This window comes from Rhagoletis pomonella, unplaced genomic scaffold (assembly GCF_013731165.1).
Source record: "Rhagoletis pomonella isolate Grant_MI unplaced genomic scaffold, Rhpom_1.0 Rhpom_scaffold_00005, whole genome shotgun sequence".
Taxonomy (NCBI): domain Eukaryota; kingdom Metazoa; phylum Arthropoda; class Insecta; order Diptera; family Tephritidae; genus Rhagoletis; species Rhagoletis pomonella.
This window is the reverse complement of record NW_023458559.1, coordinates 68300535-68320126: the sequence shown is the minus strand read 5'-3', so window position 1 is coordinate 68320126 and position 19592 is coordinate 68300535. Positions and strand designations below refer to the sequence as shown.

Sequence of the window (19592 nt, the reverse complement as noted above, 5' to 3'; positions counted from 1 at the left end):
ACAACACCAGATACAATTTTTTATCAGTAGCTACATTGAAAAGCCATAAAAATTCATAAATTTTTTAGTTATTGTTATAGCATTACATTAAAGTGTGAAATTAAATCAGTTGAATGTGAATGAAAATGAAAATTTATAACACGAAATGTAGCAGAAATTTGATCCATGGGACTATATACATACATACATACACACATACAAAACTCTGATCAATGGACTTGCTTTGGGAACCAGTGTAACAAGTACGCTCTCCAAATATTGTGTGTAAATAAATAAATATAAGTACATAAAGCAAAAAATCGCCATCAATCTGTTACGCAAATTTTATTAATATTAAGTTTTTCATGAAAGCGCTAAAAACAAATCACTACTGCATATGGTCTCGTTTGCCTACATTTTCGAGTACATATATATGTACGTAGTAGTTGTAGTTAAATTTTATTTTATTTTTAACGCTGAAAATTCATGATGCATAACGTAATTAAATATAAATACATAGGCTTTTTTGCAAATGTAGGTTTTTCATTTGCTGTCGAGCTTTTAAAAGCTTCATTACTAAAGCTTCTTTACTCACAAGTGTAGAAATTAAGTCCAAAAAAATACGCAATTTGCTGACCACTCATCATACAGTTTTGTACAACGTGTACAAGTAAGTTTTAGAGGATTTTATCTCGGTTTTACAACTTTATAGTGGAAAATTGATACAATGTATTTTAATGAAAGTATTGCCCATCGCTGGCTATGCCTCTTTCCTACTTTTCTGGCAATGCATGGATTCCGCGCCAATTAAATTTCACGTCTTCGGAGATCAAAAAAGTATCAAACCAATTTTTGATACCTTCAACTAAAGTGAAGCATACTCCCGTAAGGGCGTTCTACATCGACCGGAACAAACGGTAGTGTGTTGGTGCAAGGTCTGGGCTATAAGGCGGATGTTTTAGGACTTCCCATACGGCGCCATCGATATAAGTTTTGACCACTTTTTCGACATGTGACGAAGCATTGTCATGGTGGCAAATCAATGACTCATATCTGATTGCCCACTCCGGCCGTTTTCCGCAATCGCTCGCTTCAAGCACACCAACTGTTGTCTGTAGAGAACCCCCGTCTATCGTCTGAACACGTTTCAGGCGCTTATGATACAGGATTCCGTTCCGATCCCACCAATTGCAGTGCATTACCCTGCTGCCATGGATGCTTGGCTTGGCTTTGGCAACTATGGTGCGGGTTCGCCGTGCGTAACATACGCCTTCTAGCGCTTTGAATTATGGATCCATTTTTCATCTCCTCATCTCTTCATCTCAAAAATGAATAAGCTTTCGTTGAAGCAGCATTTTGGTAGAAGTGGCATGCCGTTCGATACCTCTTAGTTTGAGTTCTTGAGGCGCCCAGTTTCCAACTTACTGCACTACAGCAATTGCTTTCAACCACAGTGAAATGTCCGGATGAGCCACGCCTTTGAAATTTTTACTTCCGGAATGGAGAAAAATTTAATTCGGAGCGAAAAACTATTTCAAAACCTAATTTTCATTTCTACTAGTCTTTAGAAGAAAAATTTTGTGTACACTTTCGAACCCAGTAAAAGTACTACTTTTTTCCTGTCGGCTTGACGTTCAATGCCCCGCATCTAAATACCCTGCAAGAAATTGGCTAGTGAGTGATTCAAATTATGCACAAAAAAGTTATTGAAAGATTGGTTTTGTTATTGATATGTGATATTTAATTCCATATAATTTTCTAAGTTTTTTTTATAATATCAGTTTTCAGTTTTTTTTTATTCATTAGCGTACTTGATAGCTGATTAAATTCCATTTATGTAGTCAAACTGCGTGATTTTAGAGACAAGCATTATATATGTATATTTGAACATAAGCTTAGTACTCAATCACTGTGACTTAGAACTTCACCACTTTAGAGGCAACCGCAATTCGTTTTAGTAAAGCAATTTTTTCCAGTCGGGATTTAAGGTAAAATTTTGCGTATAAATCAATAAAGCCAATAATATGTATTTCTAGCCAGTAATAGAATCTATAAACCAAAAATATGGTTGTATTAAAACAGTCGCAAAAAATGCAAGCATGGGTTTCATGTTTTTCGCCGCAGAACTGAACAATTTTTTCATATTTTCCATATTTTTACAAATTTTTCAACTTAGCCGCCAATGCAAAGAATGAAATCGGCGTTCAATGTCTAATCGCGCGCTCAATAATAATAAAAAAAAAAACAATTTTCGCCATTTTTTACTTCAATTCTTTACTTCAAATGTTTATGGGTAGTTGTGTCCATCTGGCATGTGCGCACACATACATATGTTTCTATGTCTGCTTGCCAACGTTTCGGCCCAGTTTGTATTATTATTTTTTATACACATTTTTGCTGTTTATTTTTTATATTATTTTTCGCTACATATTCTACGTAATCGCATGTCCAGCCTGCCAGCCATTCATGCGCTCATTCTCAGCCGATCCGCTATGCTTGTGGCACCCCTCATTCCATCCAATGCGTCCAACAATCAAACTCGACCAGCAACGCGTCTCAGTCTAATTGTTGGCAAGAAAACAACAACAAAACACACAACACACTCACACTTTTCGGGTTTCAGTTTTCGCTTTTCATTGCATGTGGAGCGCTTCTTTCGATTTTGTTTGTTTTTGGTTTTCTTCTGCATTTTTTTGTTTGTTTATTCGCAGATTTTCCCATTCTATTCACTGTCACTGGCGTCGCTGACATTACCCAATAGCCTAAGTACACCCACATTTTTTTTTTTTTGCACAAACATTATCCATTACGTTGTTTATAAAATGGCTAATTTATTCTTAATTTTGTTGTTTTCGTTTGTTAACAGTTTTTCCATTGTTTTTTTAGTCGTTGCTTGTTGTTAGCTACATATTTGCCTTTGCGCTGGTCACTTAAACTTCATTAGTACATACAGCGAAAAAATCCAAGTGGCCTTTATTGTTGTTGTTATTGCCTTTTACATTTTCCTTTTATTGCCGACGAGGGCCAATAAATGCAAATTCGGTCAATTTGTTAGTCACAATTGCATTTGGTTGAGTTGCTGTTGATTGGAATGCAATTCTCTGCTTTTGTTGTAATTTATTGCAAACTTTTTCGCTTAAATGTGTTGCATGTGGCAACTGTGAACCAGAGTGACATTCAATAGCCAGCTTTTTGGCGGCAATTTAACTGATTTTCCCCATTGTTGCGTTTGTTGAATAAAAAAACATTTATGGATTTATGCGCGATTAAATTTTAAACAACTCCGGGCTGCATGTGGATACTGACCTCAGTCGACTTTTTGAGTAATACTTTAAAATATAAAATTTTATTATCTTTTTAGAAAAATTATCTTAGGTCGATGACCGCCCTCATATCGACGAGATCCTTTACTAGTCATTATTTTAAATTGATTGTGCAGTAGGCGTTTTGGCCTCTTTTAATGTTATACGCATGGCTGACGATAGGCTAGGTTAGGTAAGGTTAAGCTGGTTTCCCTAAAAACGCGATCACTTGGACCATAAGCCTGGTACTTCCAGATACTACGATGAAAGGAAATGGAAAATGCTAACCTCCGGGTTATTTAGAAGGTTTCATCCAGAATTTATGAGTTTAAAATGAGTCTTTCTTTCGTCATAAATATGATTCTGAGACCAGTCAACCAGACTGACTCATTTCGGACTCCTTTCAATTGTTGTTTTTAAGACTCAGAAAGCGTCATATTTCAGAGTCTAATATGACTCCCAAGTTGGACTCATATTGGCGGGCACTTTTAAGAAGAGAAATATGTTATTTTCTGACTCTGTGTTGAGTTCATAAAGAGGTTTACAACCCAGAATTCTGAGACTTTACTGACTCTAAAATAAGTCCGAATGTTTATAGGGTATGATACAGAGTGGGAGTGATTCTAAGTTTCCCACTGATTTCCATGACGGTGTACGAGCTCCTTGAGATTTAAAAGAGGCGATTTCGTTCTCGACTTCTTGAGGCCAGTATTTCAGTCAACCCGAAATTTCGGCTCTATGAAAAATTTTCCACGAAATTCTTACTCAATTATGAACCAACCCTCAGTGTACAAGTGTACACCATACTTTCCATGAATGCCAATTTTGCTTTGGAAATAACAAATATGGTACTAATTCATAAAAAAAAAAATCCTTCTACTCTACGCCTCTAAGAACAAAATACATTCCTAAGGAGTGACTAGTTACATGCCGAATTAGACGCCTTCATCAGCATAATTGGTTGCTTTTCTAGCAACTTTCGCAAATTAAATATTGTTTTAATAACTTTGTTTCTTTATATGAAGCTTTTGGTTTATTTTCCTCGAAATGCGCGCACAAGTGGGCGTCTTTCGTTGGCACCGAATAACTCAATGAAATACCTGCCTAGCCCATGCCTGAGACACCATGGCGATGCATATGGACATACATATGTACACAGATGTATAACTGTGTCGCTAATCAATCCATCAGCTTGCTTTTTCTAATGAAACTTTTTTATATTGCTATATTTTTCTTGCACCAGTGCAAGAAACATAAGAAACAAGAAAAAAAGCAAGTTTCTCTACAAAGTTGCGCTGTGAATGTGGGCTTGGCTTTCAATGCTGACTTTGTTTCTTCGCTGACTCCTACTGACAGCTAATTTCGCAGACATGCATCAATTATGGGCTAATGGATAATATGTGTGTATGTAATGGTATGTGAAATCAATTAACAAAAAATATACATACCTATTTGTGTGTAAAAATTAGATAAAGAGTGAAAAATTTAGTAAAAAATTTCGAAACTGTGATGTTGTTGAAGGCAAGTAAGGAAACTTATTTCAAAAATGATCATAATATTTTGGAATTTTGAAACCGGGCCTAAATGTTGTGCTTCTGGTAACAATATTTAAACATTTTTCAAATTGGACATATGCAAATTTTTTGAATACCCGCTTGGACATAAAAATTATTAATTTGACAAGTGGGTATAAAATATTTAGGAAATTTAAGATTTGGACATAAAATTTTGCTGTTTTTGTGTGTTGTCTATGGTCAATTTATAAGTAAAAAAAAAAAATATGTTTCCAACTTTGATTTCCAATTTTTTATTACCATATCGTTTCCATGTCCATTTTTTTTAACTCCACAAACTTTTTCTTAGTTTTTAATTGACAAAAATGTATGCATGTAATTACCAAAAATGTATGTGTGATTACTAAAAATTTATACCCAGTTTTTAGATGACTACAAATGTATGACCAATTTTTAAGTTATTAAAAAATTATGTCCAAATTTAATGTCAAATCAAAAACTTATTTACCAATTTTAAATAATCACACATTTATGCATATATGCATGTCAAAATAATTATGTCTAGTATTGACATTACCTAAAATTCATGTCGGTTTTTTAAATGACTAAAAAGTTATGTCAAGTTTTCTTATGCTCGAAAATGTATGCAGTGTTTTTAAATAATCGACATATGCGACATTAAGGCATTTTTATTGGGCAAAATTGAATGTTCTGTTTTTACTGTTATTGATTTGGAATAATAAATTCTAGATTATTAAAAATGTATGTATACATATGTCCAGTTTTTAATTTCATCTACATACATTGGAATAATAAATTTCACTCATAACTGAATTAATTGACCTTCAAAATGCAACAACACTTCCGTTTTTATTACACCTCTCAGTTAAGTCATCGGTGAGTATGGCTGCTATATAAAGCTTAAGTCTTAAGTGTATTCAATCTGGTATGATTTGCTACAAAGCTGGGTTGCGTAGCTTACTTATTTATTTACAAACAAAAATATTGTAAGACATTCTTTGAGACTTGCAAAGTGTTTTAGTGACAAAGGCTTATGAATACCAAACAGCTGACAATACATACGTACAAGAAAAAAACAAAGAATTTACCTACACACAAAGAACCGGGCGCGCAAATACATATTGCCAATAAATAACTACGCAAAAAAGAAAAATAGAACTAACAGTTAACACTATTGTGTCTTAAAAAAAAATATGAGAAACATGAGAAAACCACAAAGCAATCAGCTCAAATGTTGAAATCACACAAAACGGCTGAAAAATTCCAGTTAAAAGGCCCGCCAGTCACAATCCAGGCTGAGTCAGTTCGTCAGCTGGGCTACAAAAAACAAAAAAAAAAATGCAACGCTAAACAAACTGTCTGTCTGTCAGCCGCTTGTCGGGTGACAAGTACCTATACGTTGCATGAAGCCAGGGTTCAAGAAACCTTATGCTTTACCCACAGAATGCTAACTGGCATAAGAAATGGCTTTCGTTTTGCTGGCAAGTTGTTCTGCTGAGATTTCTTGTCTTGTTCGCTTATTTCTTTGTAAAACTATTTAAATAGCGATTACTTATTGCTTTTATTTGGTTTGTATTTTTATGATAATTGCCGAGTCGTGCTGGTAACAAAAGGTGAATGCGCCAAAGAAAATATGCAAATCTTTGGAAACAGAATTAATCTGTGACCCAATCGGGGGTTGGGTATAATGCGCGTGTATGAAAAACGACGAAGGAAATCGCAATGGAAAACTTCGGGAAACCAAAAATGTGTTTAGAAAAAAAAAAAAACGTCAGTAATAAAAATGGTATATTCTAGAGGCCATAGTTTGCACTACTCGACATCCAAGTGTTGGGTCTTCAATGCGCGTACTGCAATCGATGTGTGGCTGAGCCAATTAGAAAAATATTCAATCGTTTTAATTTTATTAGCCAAATAAAAGGCCAATAATAAAAATTCCAACTACAAAAATTTGCATTTTTTTTGTGATAAAAACGCCAATTTATTTAAGTTACCACGTAAATTATTCAACATTCATCAATGGTCAGCTATCCAAAGAAGCAGAAAATCAATCATGCCATGTCACAGCTAATAAATTCGTACACAGCGGATTTGATATTTTTGACGTTTTGGTGTCACTGCGCACGACCGCCAGATTTTTCGCAAAAGGTAGGTAGGGCTTGCGAGTTTGCGTGCTGCATATGGATATTTCGCATTGTTTTGTAAAACAACCGCATTCAACGTTTCAAATAATTCTTAAGCAATTACCCTTTTTACCCGGATAAAAATATAGGACATTTTTTCAAGAGCGTTGCCACCGTTTTCAAAACTTAAAATCAATTGATTCATAGAGGAAATAAAACATCACAACATTGTGGGTGTCAAACGAAATGGATTCTAAAGTGATTTATTTCAAAATAACTTTCAGCAGGGTTGCCACTTGTTCAAAATGTTAAAATAAATTTAATTAACAAATTAAATGGAAAATGTCTATCTGGGTATCTAACGAGTTTGTTTTAAGAAAGCTTTACTTAGAAAATGATTTTCAATAGGGTTGCCACCTGTTTTGTAGTTCAAAATCAATTTAAACAGCCATTAAATGAAATATTTCATGTGGCAATCAAATCAACGAGATGTCGAAGGAAGCTTTAATTCGAAAACATTTTTGAAGAGGGTTTCCACCTGTTTTGAAACCCAATTAACAAATGTAATGGAATATTTTAATATGCGTTTCAAGCTCGAGAGGTTTCGGAAAGGTCTATTAAGGGACTATTTTTGACGAAGCTTGCCACTTGGCTAGAAATTCAAAGCCAATTTGATATACAAGTTGAATGACATTTTTTAATATGAGTGTCAAACGTGTGAAGTTTAAGAAAGGTTTATTTCCAAAATATTTTTGAAGATGCTTGCCACCTGTTTAGAAATTCAAAATATATTAAGTTAAATTCAATATTTTATTATGGGTATCAAACAAGAGATGTTCAAGTAAGCTTTATTTTCAAAATAGAAATTAAGACGAAGAAAGCTTGCCGAAAATTATTTTTGAAAAGGGTTACGGGCAAAAGCTAGTATGTTTACCTAAACAAAAAAATTTTAAAGAAAAAGTTGGGCATTAACAAATACCGGTGTAAGTTAAAAAAAATACATTGTTTATTTACACATGGCATTTTTTAATGGTACCATTTTTTTTGTCATTTCGAAGCCTAGTGGGAGTTCGGCATAACATTTCCTCCCTTCCATCAATTTAAAAGCAATTAACCGAAAGAAAAATTAAAAAAATCAGTGCATTAAGTGAATTTAAAAAATTAAGAAACCTTTGTGCGTTTAAGAAAAAAATACGCAACCTATTAAGTCAATACAAAACAATTGCTCGCCTTCGCAAAATGACATAAAAGGTATATACGCATTACCGCATTCTGTGTTTAAATCGGTCAAATGCTGAGAAGTAAGCCGAAGGCTTGCATAATCTTAAATTAGCCAGCTTGAAATGCATCCGCATACATTTTGTCAAGCCGGTTTGCCATTATGTATTTACTGTCGCCGCTTCCATTGCAAGAAGAGAAATGTATGTAAGTAGCTTGTTGGCAATTTTACTTTAGCGTGCGTATTTAAAAACGCATTTTTTCAACGCTAAAACTTTTATGTTACGACATTAAAAGCAAAAGTTTATAACAGCAAGACAGCTTGCGAAAAATTTTAATATTTAATTAAATTTTCTGTCCATTAGCCAGTGAACTTTGGATTTACAAATAAATCTCTAACTATTAACTTGTGTATGTATGTGTGCCATTAAGTTTGTCAATTTGGTTAACTTCTTACAGCATTTCCTGAGTTTTTTCGTCTAACATTTGGTGAAAAAAGGTCACTGGATATACCATTTTTATGCTGCTTAAATTAAGAAGAATAGATTAAGGCAGCACAGAGAATTTGCTGTTTAAATTTAGCTAAAAACTGGCATTCTAACTCTATAATTAGAGCATAGGATTCAGTTTGAGCTTTTTAAATTTAAAAAGTCCAATAAAATACATAGGTATAAATATTTAATCAAATAAGTAAGCGGACTTTAAGAAAAAGATTAATTCCATTAAAGGGTAGCCTATCAATATTATGGCGAAGGCATACTGAATAATACGTTATACCCATCTCTAGAATTTATATGCGTAGTGACTAAAGGTGAATCTTTTTTATGGAAAATTCCTCGTTAAGATCTTGGCTTACACATAAGGCTTGACCAGAAATAAAAACTAAATGTACAGCAGGCGCTCCGTATTTTTTTGTCAATGGCCTCAAAATAAAATGGAAGTCAGCCCACTATTTTATCGCAATATTATGTTCAAAAGAAGGCCAATTTTTGGCTCAATGGACATGCCAATGAAGAGAATGGACGAGGCACTCACAACAAACCACTGTTCGGTGTACTTTATAGGTCGGGGGAAAAGTCAGTCCATGCTTTTATAAAAATGAGAACGGCAAGAATGTTACCGTCAAAGGCGAGTACTATAGAGCATGATAAAAATATAGTAAGGTAGAACCGCTGAGAGTCACCTTTAAAATTATGTGACGTTTCCAAACAATTTAATTTTTAAATTTACTCACAAACTCACACACACATTTTCATTTTCAATCTCAAGCAACAACAATTTCGAACAATTTCAATTTTTTATTTTCATTTTTATACGATTTTAAAATGTTGGCAAACTTCAAAAAAAAATCATGGCCGACAAATTGAGAGAACGGTTCTACCTTGCTATGTTTTTATCATGCTATAGAGCAATAATTTCGTATCCCCATAGAATGAAATTTTGACTAAAGACACTTTTTTCCAAAAAAGCCGGCGTCAAATGCAATCCAGTTATTGACGAAAATTTTTGATGAACGCCTTATTTATTGAAATTTGGCACCGAGATCATAATTTCTAACGCCTTCATAATATTTTCTCTGGGGAAACTCTGAACGTCGAAAATGTTAATCGCGATTAACGATTAAAATTGTAATGGCGATTAATAATAAAAATTAATTAATCGTAGTCACCTGTATGATTAATGATAAGCTTTCATAACTTAAATCATAGATACAACCCAAAAAGCTTTTTAAATTTATTTATGAAAGTACACCTACGGTCATTAGAATAGACTCGCCTTACTTTGAAGAGTTTTGGCTATATTTCTATGGTTTATTTTTTTATAAAAGCCTGGCTAGCTATACAGCAAACACCATATAAATCTCCTTTTCAAACTTTATACAAAAACTATAAGAATTCGACAAACTTTCACCAAATTTTTAAACTTTTTATTCAGAATTTTTAGAAAAATTTCTGGTATGCAGTAGGATAATAAAGTGCAAGTTTCAAGTGACTAGAAAATACCGTTGATTTTTGACAATTTTTTTTTTGTTCCAAAATTGCATACCAGAAATTTTTATAAAAACTCTGAATAAATAGTTTAAAAATTTGGTGAACATTTGCGAAATTTGAGAATACTTCTGTTTTTTTTTTTTTGAAAAAAGCCTTTTAAAGATCAAAGTTAGAAATCTTGGTAAGTATGTATACACAGTGGTCGAAATAATTATACCCGCACCACATTTTGACAAGTTTCACCATATTATTTTCGTTGTTATCCAATTTTGGTTATTTTTTTTATAAAAATATGGTTCATTCTTTAACAAAGCCCGTGTAAATCCAAGTTCCAAACTTTGTGCAATATCAAAAAAAAAATCAACGAACTTTCGTAAAATTACTAACTTTTTTTTTATATTTCCTAGAAAGATTATGAGTATGCAGTTTTGTAGACAATAACCAAAATTAAATAACAACAAAAATAATATGTTAAAACTTGTCAAAATGTGGTGCGGCTATAATTACTCCGACCACTGTATATGCAATACGAATCTGTACAAAATCATAAAAAATTTATATCGATAAACTCATACAACTAGAAACTCCATATCATCGCTATCAATACAAATGACCGCTAAGTAACATATTTTTGGAAATGAGTTTTTAAAATACATACTGTTATTTTGGTCTCGTATTCAAAATTATTATTATAGTTTTATCATTAATGATGACTTATTTATTTACGTAGTTAAAAAAACTTCATTTGACGGCCTGCAATTTTCGAATTTACATACATATGTACGTAAATTTGTACGTTAATTAATCTGTGATAATACAAAAATAATTATTAACTATGAAACTTCAGCTAGCCAGTCATAATCTAAAACCATGACCTCTTTATACACCTTGTATAATATCCATTGGTGATTTTATATTTTCAAGTGCAAAATAATTGAATGAACAAATTGTTCATATTACATTTTTTGCATACTCATAATTTTTAAATGCAAACATGTTGTTACTTTTAGTAGAGTAACAAAAAAAAGTGTATTATGAGCCAAATAGCCTTCATGAAAGTGATGATAAAAAAATTAAAAAAATAAAAAGCAAATGCAATTAAGTAACCGAAACCCCCAAATACAACTGCTTCTATATGAACTTGCATACACACTGCCGAGCACTGAAATAGTAGTGCATAATTGTAAACAAATTTTGCTATATCTTTAGTACCCTATATGCCGAGCAGTACTAAAACTAAGTTCCCTAATATGAAACATTTCTTATTGCGCACAATTTGAAAAATTCAGAAATTAACTATTATTTTATAAAACGATTTGCACTGATTTATTTGTTATCTTTGAGTGGGCATTAAAATTGCATTAAATTGGTAGTCACCAAGAAACTCGTGTAAAAAGATTGTTGTGGCGTCAACATCCCAGTCCTCGTAGGGTGTCTCTTTTGAAGAAAACCCACCCCCCCCCCAAAAAAAATAAGGAATATGAACTTCGCTTCATCACAAAAACTTAAAAGCACGATGGGTCAAAGTACAGAGGTGTGGGTCACATTCACATATTTAAAGGCATCATATCATGGCTCAGCAGGCGTACGTCAATATATTGCAAAACGATATGTTACCATTTTCTGAAGAGGGCATGCTGTTCAAATGTATATTCTAGCAAGAGAATGACCCGAAACATATCAGAAAAAGTGGCAAAGCAATGGTTTCGTGTCAATAAAATTCAGGTTATAGAGTAGTCCGCTTAGTCGCCGGACCCAAAGAACTTTTTAACTGATCTTAAGAAAGCCACATGGAATCCTAACCCAAAAAACGAGAGCAGTGAGCTTTGGTCCGCCGTTCAGCATGTACGGCAAACTATGACTCGGAAGAGATGTGAAATGCTTATGGATTCCATATCAGATATTTTGCATAGTCTAAAAAAGTATAATTTCTTTGGACTCACTACTATTTCAAATCTCGTAGCTGTATTTATGTATCTACATATTAAATCATTTATTAGAATTACTGTTAATGCAGCATTGTTTCGCTTATAATTTAAGGTGTTTAATGTGGCTGGTAAATGTATCTAGGTATACTTATGTACTCGTTAGTTGTCTACAGCTGTCCATTGGGAGAACGGCTGCTTTTTATTGAATACCTGATTTTAATTGCAATTTTATACAACAAATTATATACATACGTTAATTAAATAAATGGAAATTAAGATAACGTTATACTTGTTGTATAAGTCGCCTTCCTAGTAAAGCTCAATCGGGATAATGGAAGAGGCCCTCAAAGTACCAACGTTATACTTTAATATATACGGAAATATAAACAAGAATTAAATAAATATAAATAAAAAACCAAACATACATAATTTTAAAAATTAAAAATCAATTTTATACGCACTTCTTTAAGTGACTGTGACTGTGGTCGTACGGTACAAAACGAAAGTAATCATTATCCATTTATGCGTTGTTAAGTGTTGTTGGGCACTGCAACAAAAATTGTGGAATTGCAAATTTGATTGGCTTTTCAACACTTTGGCAACGACAAGCTTTTGACTGTGTCTCTTGGGGCCAAGTTTCTTAGCCAAACCGCAAAAAATGAATGATTGAAAGCTGAGGTTGCGGTTGCAAACGCGGTTTACGATGTTTCTGGTTAATATTTATTTATTTTTTTTTTTGGTTGTTGTTGCAATTATTTAATAGTCACGCTTAATTCGAATTTCGGCATTAGAAGTTAGTTTTTGTTGTTAAGATTTAAGTTTTGTTTTTAATGATGCGCTCGTTTATTGAGCTTGCTTATTGTTTGTATTATGGATGTTTTGGGCTTTTCTATGTTATTCAGAAATATTTATTTCAAAAAAAATAACAGCATGTTATATTTTTTATGGTACTAGTCTTGTTAGTTAAATGCTTGTTGCTATTAATGTGTTGCTTGTTTGCCGCATAGAGTTCTTGAGTTTAAATTGTATTTTTTCGCTTTCAAAGTCGTAATTTTTGTTGCCTTTTCTCTTCTAGAGACGGAGTTGTTTGTTTCGCCAATTCTTTGTTATTGTTGTATATTGTTTATAAGCACTAGTAGATAATTCATCAATACGCTGGTCTTTTTTTGTTCTTTTTCATTCTTACTTAACTTTTGTGGAATCTATAAAATTTTGACGTTACTTCTATTTCTACTTTTTATGCAAATAATTGTTGCTGCTTGGTATATATACTTATATGTATAACATTTTTATCATTTTATACACATACCTATGTACATTGTGGTGCCTTACTCTCCACACAAAAAAATAAATCCGCACTATTTTATATTTTTATTATTTTTAATAACCTTTAAACTAATTCCGGTGGAAAAAACCGCAATTTTTTTTGGTGAGGCACCCTAATGTACATATACATACGTATGCACACAAAATTGTTAAGCAGCCCTTATCTAATCACACTTATTATCTGGCTTACCCTTGCACTAATCGTTCTTTCAATTAGGTACTAAATAAGTTTAGAGGTATAACCAACTTGGCGAAAATAAAATTGATGAAACTAAACACAAAATTTAGATGTCGCCAAAAGACTCGTTTGACTCGGTGATGCTGAACCAACTTTAAATTGTTCGGAAAAGAATCAAAAAGCTGCAAATCGGGCTCGATTCAGAATCCAAAAATACTCGGTGAATTTAGTTTTCAAGGTAAAGCTTAGTTTCCAGCTGTCAATAAAAATCTGAAGGAATATTTTGCATGATTTCCCTTTTAATGAAAAAATATTTTGGCATTGCTGTAAATTTTCTGAAAGAAATACATGAATATAGAGAACTTTTTTCTTGAAAGGTACTGATTTAAAAAAAATTTGATCGAAAATAAAATTTATTTCGACAATTTTTTTGTGATTTTTTTTTATTTCTTTGGGACAGGACACTTTTCTTAATCCTAAAGTATTAAAAAAATTAAATGACGCAAAAACTAGCATAAAAAATCAAAAATTCCTTACCCGAAGGAATTCATAAAAATTGCAAACTTTCATTTTTTGACCATTCAACCAAAAAACCTCACGTAATGGAGCAATTTTAAAGTCAGCTTTGTTTTCAGCGCAAAAAAAAAAATTATACAAATAATCCTTAGCCGGTTTAGAAATTGTACCTCGCAGGACTGTTTAATTGGAACGGCAAGAACGTTGCTGTTAGCGGCAAGCAATATAGTCATGATTGCCGATTTTTCGTGCTTCAATTAATTGGCATGTCGACTAAAGAAAACTTCGTCGAACAAGACGGCGTCAAATGCCATTCAGAGCGTAAAACAATCGACTTATTGAAGGAAGCATTCGGTGAACGCGTTATTTCTCGAAATTTCCCAGTCGAAATTACCATCGGGATTGGGCGATTTGACCGCTTTTGATTATTTTTTATAGGGTTACGAGAAATGCGTTAGTTCATGTCAACAAGTCGGAATCTGTGGTCGCCTTGGAAAAAAACATTGTGCAATCATTGGCGGGGTACGGCGCCCAATTCATGAAAAACTGGTCGAAAATTGCGATTTAGAATGAGCGGAATCTGGGCCAGCCGCCGCGCTCACATGCCCGAAATCGTATTCAAACACTAAAGGCAATATGTAATTATGTAAGCTTCTTGTTTTTCTGTTGTTGTTTCTTTAAAAAAGGACACACATCCTTGATGTCTGGGGAACAAATTAACAGAAGTTGGTTGGCAAGTCTTAATGCATCCACTTTTATGCCCGGACTTTTCACCGTCTGTCTTCTATTGATGGTAAAAAATAAGCCGACCCAAGAGCCGCTAAAAATCACTTGGCCAAGTTTTTCGGCCATAAACCACAATAGTTCTACGCCGATGGAATTGCTTCATAATTCAATGGCAAAAGGTCATAGGCAATAATAACCAATATGTACTTGATTAAAATTGATTTGCCATAAAGAAACTTTTTTTTTTGTTAATTTACCCATAAATTCCCGTAGACTTTTCTTAATTATATCACTCATACGCAGCGTCGTACCTATCTATGTACATTCCAAATGGAAACGACCAAAGGCATCATTGCACTATGTTATTCAATTAATTAATGCCTTAAGCGCACATAATTAAGACAAAGTTATTTAAAGTTGAAATAATATAAAATACTATTCCATCAATTTCATTAATATTTTTTTTTATTTATTTTGCATTTCCTTTTATTTGGCATTTTTCACTCGAATCACATTGTTAATAGTACTCCCTGCCAAATTGGTTACACTTTCGCAGCACGTCGCCTGGCAATTACACTAATTCCGCGCGTGTTTTATTTATTTTCGAGTTGTCTTTTTTTTTACTTTTTCACTTTATTTCGCCGCAATAAAAAATTAAGTAAAAATAATTGTGCATTAATTTTTTTCGTTACGACTTAATTTTCGCACTGCTTTAATGTAGCATAAAATAAAAATACAAAAATGAATATATGTAAGTAGGTAAGTAAATATGTATGACGTTATAGCGTTTGCTTGAATAAAATATCTGCACACGATTCACAGAAGCGCCTTATCTCTCAATCACTATAAGGAGATTTTTTTTTTGGTCATATGGTTTAGGCAGTTCGGTAATGTGTTTCTGCATATGTGGGTCTATTAGGGTAATCTAAATTTAATTTTGTATAGGACAAATTTTAAAATAATTTTTAGGTGTCCGCTACCGAGGTAAAAAGATTAAGATCTGACAGTTTTGACATATTTTGTTAGCATAGAAAAACTAAAAAAATTGTGTTTTGAGCGCAGGAAGTCCGCGTTAGCTCACCCCGTGGATTCATCATGCAATGTTAAGCTCCAAAGACTGTAATTTCTTCAAGTTTTTTCGGGACAAATGCAGCATTTTTCAAATTTTTTTCCTATGTTCCAAATACCACTGGAATACGAAGAAATTCATGTATAAGGGACTTCGTGAGCTCTAAAAGCATTTTTTTTTAATGTTTCGCATGGTAACAAAATCCATGAGTAAAACTCGTCGACTTTTAATATTTTCCTACCCCAAAAAATTATTTAAAAATTTTGGACTTTTCATACAAAAATTTCCATGCTGGCATTTTAAGAAGCACCCTAAGGTCCATACATATGCATGTACATATTTATCATGATAAAAGAAAACAATGGCAAAAAAGTACGTGTGTGTATATATGTAATTATGTTAGTTTGTTTTATTTGTGCGCATTTTTATATTTGTTTGCACGTCACACATCTTTTTTGTTTACTTTTATTTTTGTCGGTTTTTTTTTTTGTTTTCTGTTTTCCTTTTTTTTTGTATTTACCGCGTCAACACTGCAATCAACGCTCTGATAAACGCACCGTAAAATGCAATTAAATCAACAGACTACAACCACTTTGCCAATATTTAAGTGCCGCAAAGCCTAAGTCTATAAGCCGTTTATCGGCTTGGTACGCTTTTTTCTTTACTGTTGACAGCATCGTTGATATATGTAGCTGGCCCTATCATAGTATGACTCAGAAATAAGTAAGCGCCACTGTGGATAGGCAAACAAGTAAAAATTTGTGTTGAATTTTTCAACTTGCAAATGGCTATTCATATTTTCATAAGAGGCAGCAATTTTTGCTACAATTAAACTTATTTTTGTTGCTTTTGCAAATGCTTTTTCAACGCACAACAACTAATTGTTCGCACACTTGTGTGTATATCAAATTAACGCTAGCATCTGAAGGTGAAATTGCACTACGCATTTCTTCACTTTTTTCGCACATCAATCATATGCATACATACTACATACATACAAATTTACTTCGAGTGCTAGTTATGCGTCTATGAAAGTATGTTAGAAAATTTCTATTTTTTATTATTTAAGCACTCAACATACTTGTATTCTACATAGTACATAAATGCTTGTTGTTTTTTGAAAATTTACTACCTCACTTTAGGCTGTATGCAAATATGTATGTATGTATGTATGTAATTCAGAGAAACTCCATAGTACTTACTCGTATGTAAATAAAGTACAACCTTCAAATCCAGCTATAGAAATTTCGCTAGACTAATTGTGGGAAATAATTCACACTTCTCAATGATGTGCACACATACATTAATACATATGAGTACTCACTGTCTGAGAATACAAATAAATACTATTTAAGTGGAAAGTTTTATTAATAAAATATTTAGCTTTAAAACTCATACAAGCAGTGCTAAGATTTGAATTTTTTATATGAACAAATCCGCGTATTTTTGGTTATTAATTTGCAGTGAAATTTCTCATAAAAATGTGGTGATCATTTTTTACAAAGCCTCTGTGATGCAAAGTAGAGAGATCTTAAAATGCATTAAGTTAAAATTGTGTTCGTTCTTAGACTTTCGTTAACTCAGAACCCAAGTGCTGCAATGCTACGTATGTACACTTTTTTCGTACCACTAGGTGGGGCATGGGGTCTGAGAGACTGCTCATATTAGCATAAATAGGGAACACATTGGCATTCCTAGTTAAATTGATAAACAAAGACTATTAAGGCTATAAATAGATCTTAAATAAAAATGTCAAGGCTCTGAGCTCGATACAAAATTAAAAAAAAAAAGTGTTAGTGCTTCACTATGAGCCATCTCGTTTAGAGCGCCTCAATAGGATCTTATTAGACTGTAGAATATTTTCCCGCAATACATTTTTGACTCGTCCTCTTGAGTGCGCTATAAGCGCCGAGTTGAACATAACACGTCAGTCGTTCCTCTTTCGTACCCTTCGACTGATGTCAAGTTCCTCTCAGCCAGCGCAGTCGCTGTATTTTAAGATACCGTTTCATGCAGTACTCGCTGTCACAAATGTCAAGAGCGCCTTGCGTCGTTCGACTAATATTTCTCTCGCGCTAGTACAGGAGATACCTTGTCGTGTACTCGTTTACAACCAGGCTCATTCGCTTTGGTTCCGTATCCACGCAAGGCGCATTTGGTGTAGATTTTTTAGAATTTTTTTGAGTATGCAATTTTATAGTCCATTAAATTTTAATATACCAAAGTGCAAGTTTGAAGCAGCTAGGACTTACAATTGATTTTTGGCAATTTTTAGTTCACAAATTTTCTTTCATATAAAGTATGTTCGTCAATTTTTTCGTATGGAGAAAATAAGCAACACCTTCCCCGAAAAAGATTTCAAAAATGAACGGACCTCAGACTTGCACTTTGCTACACTAAAATTTAATGGGCTACAAAGCTGCATATTTAGAATGTTTCTAAAAATATCAATTAAAAAGCTCAACATTTTTGTGAAAGTTTGTCGAATTTTCCAAACTTTTGTACTAAGTTTGAAATTTTCGTTGTTCCGACTTAACCTTATTAAATAATTTTCCAAAAAAAAATTTCAAGATTCTTATTTATTTTAGTGTATATCAATGCCTAAATCAAGAAAAGATATTCTTGTTTATTTTCAAATTAGATCTTCATCGATTTTCTTTATAATATGAATTTATTTTCTAAATTCAAAAAAAAAGTCTAGATTTTCTTGCGTTTTTCTTGGTGTAAGTAACAAATTCTCTCCGTGTAGACATCACAAAGGATGTCAACGCTTTTTGCGAGTTTAAGTAGAAATTTCAGCCCTACTTTTGAGATGTCCTCTATCTTCTCGAATTGGTAGGCTCCCAAGCATTTTAGTCGTGTTTTTGGCAGTGCTTGATGAAATTGCTCGTGGCGGAATTTATAATTTTATTACATTTGTTGGCAGTTTATCACGTTGTATGAATACCCCTATTATATTTTTAGTTGTTTAGTTCATTTTTCCCTTTTTTAACTAACTAAAAACTTAAAACAACTAAAAACTTATTTTGCAAAATTTTTAATACTGCCTCATCCATTTTTTCAACACTACTGCCTCATTTTCATTTTTATCGCTGTTGTTTTTCAAGATATGTAGTTATATTTTTTTTTAATTTACTTTTTTTCTCATTTTTCTTTTCACATCTAATTTTAGATTTCATGGCAGGCTTGACTTGCAAAAAAAAAATCAATTCGCAATGCAGCGAAGCCGGCAGCAGCGTGCAAAATCGAAGCGCGGCTTTCGCAGGCCTTTCGGGCACACACACGCAGACACTCTTGCAGCACCTGAAAGCACACAACGTTGTGTGAGTGCACATTAGACCGTTCGTTAAAAATAAAATTTGGTTTGCCGGGTGGAAAAAGATGTGTTTTGGTCTAAAAATAAGCTGTGCAAAATTTTATTCGAATATGATAACTCCAAGTACTTGCGCGTTGCATTTGAAAATTTAGAAAACCATATGCATTCTGGGAAACAATTTTTTAACAAAATAGTTGAAAGTCGTGAATTTTATAGTCATTTGCCATGTAAAATAACCTACACAATCTGAATATGAGGTCAAAAATTAAAAAGGTAGAATACGTTTTAAAAATTTGCGAAATTATCGTCTTTTTCAAATTGAGATAACAGTATTTTATATTTTTTCCAAAAATATCCGGTTGTGATTATCACACCACAAAAAGAT

General features: G+C 33.0%; 1 protein-coding gene across 10 annotated transcripts in view; it reads right to left on the bottom strand.

Moving 5' to 3' along the window:
• LOC118739453 (caldesmon-like) overlaps window positions 1-19592 on the bottom strand; it is a 185793-nt gene that overhangs the window by 97743 nt on the left and 68458 nt on the right. For 2 of the 10 annotated variants that reach the window (XM_036470787.1, XM_036470788.1), the window contains exon 1: window positions 12538-12819. The exons of the other annotated variants lie outside the window; for them this stretch is intronic. In XM_036470787.1, coding sequence (XP_036326680.1) covers window positions 12538-12596 — 59 coding nt within the window. In that variant the 5' untranslated portion in view covers window positions 12597-12819. Of the gene's footprint in view, window positions 1-12537; window positions 12820-19592 lie in introns of those variants that run through there. 10 annotated transcript variants of the gene reach the window in all.